Source organism: Orbicella franksi, chromosome 14 (genome assembly GCF_964199315.1).
Source record: "Orbicella franksi chromosome 14, jaOrbFran1.1, whole genome shotgun sequence".
NCBI lineage: Eukaryota > Metazoa > Cnidaria > Anthozoa > Scleractinia > Merulinidae > Orbicella > Orbicella franksi.
The window spans coordinates 4,064,385-4,072,605 of record NC_138158.1 but is presented as its reverse complement, the minus strand read 5'-3'; the positions used below and the strand labels follow the sequence as shown (position 1 = coordinate 4,072,605).

The 8,221-nt window shown below is 37.5% G+C and overlaps 1 protein-coding gene and 1 long non-coding RNA gene across 2 annotated transcripts in view; one reads left to right on the top strand and one right to left on the bottom strand.

The window, feature by feature from the left end:
• LOC145468849 (uncharacterized) overlaps positions 1-8,221 on the top strand; it is a 73,047-nt gene that overhangs the window by 24,772 nt on the left and 40,054 nt on the right. The window lies entirely within an intron of this gene.
• LOC145468803 (F-box/LRR-repeat protein 12-like) lies at positions 844-6,419 on the bottom strand. The gene is made up of 2 exons (XM_081452504.1): positions 5,036-6,419; positions 844-1,892 (listed from the first exon to the last, which is right to left on the bottom strand). Exon 1 carries the CDS (start codon positions 6,044-6,046, stop codon positions 5,039-5,041), a length of 1,008 nt encoding a protein of 335 aa, XP_081308630.1. The 5' UTR covers positions 6,047-6,419; the 3' UTR covers positions 844-1,892; positions 5,036-5,038.

Here is an 8,221-nt window from a genome sequence, read left to right as displayed (position 1 = left end):
GTTATACCTTTTACAGGCTTCTTTAAGAAAAGTAAATGAAACTAATACATTGTATATTGAATACAGATTGGATATACATAAACAGTCTAATAATATGCCGAAAAAAATAACTCGATTCTGATTGGCTGAGAGCAGTGAAGTTCAAGTGCAACACCAGTGCAAAAAGTGTAACACCAGTGCAAATTACGCAGCATATCCCTGGATTATGATTGGCTTAAAAACAATAGGAAATTTTCTAAGCCAATGATATCATGTAAAAAGATGACGAAAATTGTGTGTAGAAACTTTGAAAAAAGTTTTCTTGAATGACAAAAAATGGCTTCAAGAAAGATCTTCTGGCACTTCCTCCACATGAATTTGTTCATGTCACTTTATCTTATTAATATGTAATCATACGATTTTTCTCATTCAATTTGAAGTTAATTTGCACTTGTGAGTTTTTCAAAAAGCTAAAATTGCACTCACTGAAGCGGCTCGTGGAATTTCCGCTCTTTGAAAAACTCACTTGTGCAAATTAATTTCACATTGAACTCGAAATTGTATGATTACCTATAAAAACCTAACATAAATATACAATCTCAAGACAAAAAAGTGTGATTAAAGGAGGTGATCATAGGAAGATAAGGACAGAGTTTTGTATGCTTCTAGCTGGCTAGCTAAACTTTGACACATCAATAGAGTCTTGACTGATTGATTGAGCAGTCTGAATAAATACCACTCGATAAGTGACAGTCCGTCTATATCTTTTCTGGATTTTGTTATCCCGCACTGTCAACACAGACATCATTAATTTATTAATACATCTAACCAACTGAAATTAAGAACAAAACAAGAACACACCAATTGTAGTTACAAATTTATTAACTTTAGTTTAAGAATAAAGAGCAGTTTCTACACGAGTTGAAACAAAAGAATCTAACAGATGAGCAAGGACTTGAATTACAGTGTATATGAGTAATTTTTCACTTGCTGAGTGAAACAAAATAAGTGAAAATTTTTTTCTCACACACCACTGGGGCCTGGGTATAGGTAACATGACCTGAAGGGCAGGCAGTTGTTTCTGTTGCGCCCACCATTACTGACTTTCCTGCCCACCCACCTGCAGATTTTAAGTTTTTATACTGTGCCAGTATATTGCACAAGCCTTGAACTTTTTTTGTTATTTCCAGTGTTTAGCGTAATGCTATTTGTATTAGCTTTGATTTAGCAATAAAGGTCAGGCAGCGGCAGTCAGCTTGACATGGCTACCAGTGGTATGTGAGAATTTCAAATTACTCTTCTTTGAATAACAATATAATCAGAAATACCAAATGATGTAACCCTAAAGAATATTCTGCAAACACCAAGTCTACGCGGATCTGCAAATTCCCACATTATTTCAACATTTCTAGATTAAAACTGTCTAGTATAATATGCAATGTAATGACTTCAGATCTACAATGTAAAAAAGTTTTCCATTAAATATCTACAGCATTCATTATAAATTCTCAAAGTACAATGATTAAACACCATTTTTGCATAAGATCCTAGTTTTAATGGCCCTTTCCAAAACTTAATTTGAAAAGCAGCATATTGGTCACGGAAATTTAGCTCTGTTTCCCTTGAAATCTAACATTTCAGGCAAAATCTTTCTGAGTATTTTGCTACCTAGGCTTCTTCAATTATAACATGCGTGGAGGAAGATTTACATGGACGTGATCTCTGTGAGAGCTCCAAACATACATAAGCCTATTCGGTTGAAAAGTTAATGTCTTTTGCCAGACACAGTTCAGTATAATCTTCACCTTGGCTCACCTTGGTTATCTTTTGAACTTGCTGGAGGTATATGAACAGCTGTGAAGCCGTGGGCTGTGATATGTGGGTATTAATATTCACTCACTTCTTGAGATTTTCTGCAAAAAACATTTACACATTTTAAAGAAGTTATCAAATCAGTTTTTAAATGGTTTTTATTCACAACGTAGGTGAAAGTCTGTGTATGAGCCAAGTGACCCATCAGGCCTGGGCTTTAATCTCCAGTTTCTGAAGCATAAAGTGACTAGGAGTATTTCTACTTCCCACCCCCCCTGGATGGGCTGCTAGTCCATTTCAGGGTTACACCAAGCATTAAATTAATTTATTGGCCGGTACCCATTTACACACCTAGGGCCTGTTTCTTAAAAGCCTTGGAAACTTTTCAGGCCGGTAAAGCCATTTTTAGTTCATCTGTATCTAAAAACGGAGCAGTGTATACGCCTGGAACTTCTTCTTCTCTTCATACTAAGAATATGTGAATAAAACAGCTCTGTAATCGTAAGGTTTGAGATTTGCTATGGCTTTACGGGCCCGAAAAGTTTCTGGGGCTTTCAAGAAACGGGCCCCTGGGCCAGGTTGTTCAAAAGCCGGCTAACGCTAACCCAGTATTAAAAGTTAATCGAACTATTAATTTTTCTTGGCTAAAAATGTTTTTTATTGTTCACGTTTTGTGTAGTTTGAGCTTAGTCAAGTTCAAAACTGAAGGACAATTATTATAACCAGAAAACCTCACCGAAAAGTTACAAAACTGAAATCAAAATTCTCTCTGATCCTGGGTTGGCTTAACCAGGCTCTGAACAACCCGGCCCTGGGTCGAAAGGGGCACTGTGAGAAGTGTCTTGCCCAAGAACACAATATACAAGAAAAAGTCCAATCAGATGCTTTGGAAATGGTAGATTAGTTATCCACTTAAACCTCCTTTATATCGACCTGAAAACAGCTCACTCTGCCATTTTTTATAAACCCTTTTAATGTAGCCTTCTCTGTGGTAACATTATGGTGAGTAACAATGGGTAGTCCACTCCACACATTAAGGCACTGTCTCATGTGTAACCAGATTAAACGTGTTGGAAGACAAAAAAATGTGGATAAACATATTTGTTTATGTTGTTGTTGTTGCTGATGGGAGTCCAAAATTGCTGAAGATGTCCGAAGATGTCAAAATATTTAAAGAAAAAATATCATGAGTGGTACATACAAGCAAGATTTCAGTCTCACACTTGAAAGAGTTGAGCAGATGTTTTCAAAGTCTACATGTTTATCTTTCTGTGTGGCCAAAAGTAGCACACTTTACTTTTCACATTTTTACTGCAACAGACATACAGCACAATCCTATGTTCATTTCATTCAGTTAAATCGATAGCATTTTTATCCCCCCTCATAGCAAGCTACATAAAAATTACGAAATGTATTTGCAAATTGACTTCCAGTATGACATTTCCACTTCAAAAAGGATGGAACTGTATGGATTTCCAGTATCATAAGACAACATAACCTAGAATTGACCTCTGGTGAGTCAATTCGTCAACTGCCTCAGACAAATCGACTCAATTTGGGTGTATTGGACAACCTTCTGAAATCAGAATCCAAGAACTCTGTCGTTGAAACAGTCTAATTGACTCATAACAATGAGCAGACTGTGGACTTGCATTTAAAAAATATATTTTTGTGTATAACTCACATACATTACAACTTTTTAAAATAAATTATATTGGTAGAAAGTAGTGATTTGCCTTGAAAATATTTTTTGGCCTTTGAAGGTCTATAGGGTGGTAAAAGTTTTTTTGTGATCCATGAATGGCCTTATTTTTTCCCGTAAAACGTAATTTTATTTACTAACTGTGAGCCATGATTTTTCAAACATAATACTTTTCTGTAAAATAAGAAATAAATGTTCGATTCACTGTGACACCTTCCTTTATGTTTTGTTTTATTTTTGATAGCTGTCATTATGTTATAGACATTGCGTAATAATTTTGTGAAAGGAAATCTGTTTGATCCTTCAGGTCTGGATTAGTCTTTAGTAGAACTGAACATGGTTTTCCTTTTGTCTCTTGTGGAAAAAAGAAGTGGAGTGGAGAAATGGTGAAGATGGCAAGCAATGCTGTTTTTTTGGACATTAAATTTCCAAAATCTTTGTAATACAAATGAAAAATGACCTTTTTTCTTTTGTGACGTGTGAAATGTATACTTGATTTTCCGTGAATTGTGAAAAGACCTTTTTACATTATGTGAAACGCAAGCTAGACCCCATCCCGTTACCAACTTTGGTCTTAGATAACCTAACTTTATCCTTTTTCTGTCAGCGAGGCAGCAAGAGATAAAAGATAATGTTGTAGTGCTTGTTGCAACAACTTAAGGAGTATGATGAATGATTAGATTGAGGAGATGCAAGAACTGGGCATTTCAGCCATTGCATTATCCATCGATACTGAATTGACTGAATTACTGGAATCATTCTGCAAAACTGATGCGAGCAACCTTAGATACAAGAGAATAATTCTAATAATTATTGCATAAATGTGTATGTTCCATTAGACACAAAAAATACTTAACACATAGAAAATATGTACCATTTTTCTATTGAGTTACAAAGACACAAGTGGAAGTTTGGGAGAATAAGAGATGTTGTGGGAACATGAGCCAACAGGAGAGTGTTTCCACAGCTTTGGTGAGTTCTCCCAAACTTCAAACAAGTGTTTCTACAACTCGATAGAAACACAGAGGACATGTTGAATGCCCTTCCCTTAGTGGCTGTTCTACTCACTTTCTATTCTGTTTTTGTATAAATCTACTAGCGTTCTATCACAAATGCCCTTCTCTTAGTGGCTCAGTTCTACTCACTATCTATTCTGTTTCAGTATTAATCCACTAGCGTTCTATCACAAATGCCATTCTCTGATTGGTTACGCTACTCACTATCTATTCTGTGATAGATAGTGAGTAGCGTAGCAGTGTGCCCTTGTTAACAAAATGACGACCGCTTCTTGGCATTATCGAAGTGTCTGTGAAGAGTATTTAGATAAAGTTTTGAATGGCTAGTAGATTTATACTAAAGCAATTACATCACTCACTCTCGATGATGTCAATGTTCATAAACTGGTGTATTTGCTATGCATGAAGTAATCTAACTGCTGGGATTTTAAATTATGAATCAAATGATTAGCATAGAGCAGTGCACTCATTCTTTGCTGGATTATTACTTTTTATGACTTTAAACAACTATGAATTGAAAACAAACCTTTCAAGACCACTGGATGTCACAATGCGGCAAATTCACTCTGGCTTCATCCACATCTTTTTGGGCAATGCCGCAGCAACCAGTGATGTCCAAAATTCTCAGCTTCTTACATTTGTCAGTAATTTCATTAAGACCAACACTTGTCACCTCTTTGCAGGATGATAGGTTCAAATACTCCAGTTCTGAGAGACTATGTACCAGTGAAAGGATTCCAGCATCTGTAATTCTCCAACTTGACAATAAATTTAAGTTCTTTAAGCCCGTAAGATGGCGACCAATATGGTGAAGTCCAAGATCAGTAATATTGGAGCAATTTGAAAGATCAAGCTCTTTAAGGTTGCTAAGGTTATTAGCAATATGTTGAACACCCTCATCTCCAACACGGTAACAATAACTTAGATTTAAACGTTCCAGTGTTTTTAGCTTCATTACACTGAGAAGATCAGAGTTTTCCACTCGCGTGCAATATGTTAGATTCAATTCCAACAGATTAGGAAAAAACTCTTCACATTTTAATCCCTCAAACCAACCCAGAGGAACAATCGAGTGATCGAGAAGTAGAGTTTTTAAATTTCGAGGCAGAAACTGAGCTGGAACGTTCCTCATATCACAATAACACAAGCCAAGTGTCTCCAAACTAGGGCATTTAGTTTTGATTTCTTCAAGCAAAGATGGCGAAATGTTTTCATTCTTTTTCGTGGTTCCAATGAATCCTTTTATCAGCAGCTCCAGAACTGAATCTGACAATCGATTCCTGACAATTTTCCACAATGTCCGTAAAGAAAGCGGCCACGAACGAAGGTCGACGAATCTCCACAGGGTTCGATCACAAACAAGGTGATACCACAGCCGGCATACAGTGGACGAAGAACAGAGAGTTTTCACATCAAGGAACTTGAACACATGTAGCATGATATTGGCAGGAAGTTTGCATATTGGAGCAGTTTGAACCACATTGTTTGCCGCTTTTTGGCGGGATGTTCGTCTTTTGGCTGCTGTGCAAGACGCCATGTTGGTCAGCTGTCGGTAGCACGGGCTCTCACCCCGCCTTCGTACTTCAGAAATAATAAATTAGAAGGGTGGAGTAGGGGAAGATTAGGGGGAGAGGTAAGGGGGTGAAGGGACATCACGGAAGAGCCTTCGAGAATGGAACCTGCCAATCAAACTGAATTCACAAAAGCTAAGAGCAATTATGGTTTGATTATGTATTAAATCTCGAAAATCTTTAATACATGACATAACTTTCCGACGATATGTTCGGAGCAAAGAAAATATTGTGTGGATGCCTCCGGGCAACTTCTACAAAAATTTATATCTTGAGATCTGCATGCAGAGGCCCGTTTCGCAAAGGTCCCGAAAAGGTTTTGCACCCAGAAAGCCATAGAAAAATACCAAACTTTATGATTACAGAGCTGTTTTATCCACATATTCCTAATATGAACAGAGATTCCCTTCACACAAGATCAGTTTCAGGCGTTTATACCTCTCTGTTTTTAGATACAGATTTCGGGGCTTTCGAGAAACAGGCCTCAGGGCTTGTGGGTTTAACGTTACTAACTTGGCCTGTTCTTTTCATGCATGGAAATCTGACGCTACAGATATTGTTAACCACTCTTTGCATCCATAAAAGGGTTTTCTAGACCACACAAGAATTTTTTGATCACATGTTAATCGGACCGGTGACATGTGCACAAGCAGGTCGTAATAACATGAGAGGGATTAGATATCGCAGGGGTGTAGCGTGCATTTTCCATGGAGTACATAGCAAAGACAAAGTCCACCGAGTGACAAAGGTGCTAGCATGGTTCACGGGAATGCCCCCCCCCCACCTCCCCCCCCCCCCCCCAACAAGAAATTCTTATTTTTACGAGCTTATGTGTCAACCTTTGGGATAATAGTGGTGGTTTTAATAGCAGAGTCTAGAGGCTGTCAAACCAGCCAATTTCACTATTAAAGATGCTTGCAGTCAATAAATATATTGTTTTCTGGATTTCCGGAGGTACGCACATGCGTACATCTGTATATGGTCGCTACGCCCTTGTAACGTACTGGTGAATTCACACGAAATTAAAAGACAAATTAAAAGATAAAATTTAATAACAAATTAAAATATTTTATACAATATATACATGCTGAAATTATGTTTCTTTATATTGTACTTTTGAATAATTTCACACGCTGTGATTGTAACATTCACTCTTTAATTCTCGATAAGGAACTCGATTGGACAAGCACAGCGGACGAAATTCCTAAAAGATATTGGTCCATATAATAAACACGTTACTAACCTACTGGCCTCGGTATTTTCTCGATCACATATATATAGGACATATAGCCACAGGTGACCTAAGCGGAGATACGTACCAGACCGTTAAAACCAAAATCGCTCAAATGGCATGCACTGAAAACACTGGAAAGACAGAAAATGGATAAGGCTGGTTTAAACTCTATTATAGCTTTTTCAAGGAAAAACAGAAATAGTTTTGAGCGCTTTCGATCAAATGTCGAATCCATATGAACTCCTATAGATCTCCATACAAACTCTGATGGTACGCTTTGGTCACCTGTGATATAGCCGCCCACTTTGCGCTTTTGTCGATTGGAGAGAAATCACGGACCATAGCTTACAATACAGACCTGTAATAAGCCACCTTTAGAAGAAGAAATGACGCATGGAGGAAGATGGAAAGGAATAAAGGGCATTAGCGCACAGACTTAAACAATACACTTAAACTTTAACTTAATACAGTGGTACATACAAAATTGGTATAAAAGCTAAGGAAATATATTAAAGTTATTTACACGCAGCTGTTACCTTGCAAAATGGACACACGCAGGCGCAGTATTAACAAAATTTCTCGATACCAACTTTCCTCGACTATACAATCAAGATGGCCGCCTTACGCTTTTGCTTATGCTTATTTCACTCGTCTTCGCACTACGACGTAAGCATAACATAAGTATAAGCATAAGTATAAGCATAAGCACAAGAAGAACGAACCATGTTCGTTCTTCTTGAGCTTGTTCGTTGTTCTTGTGCACAAGAAGAACGAACCATGTTCGTTGTTCTTGTGCTTATGTTTATACTTACATCGTGGGTGTTCTCACTTTCTTATGCTTATGCTTGTGCTTGTGCGCTAATGAAAACCAGCCTTTACGCCACAGATAGGCGTGCGGAGAACCAAT

What these genes read in the sequence shown, in the direction of transcription:
- LOC145468803 (XM_081452504.1), bottom strand. Translation starts at nt 6,046, where the DNA reads ATGGCGTCTTGCACAGCAGCCAAAAGACGAACATCCCGCCAAAAAGCG.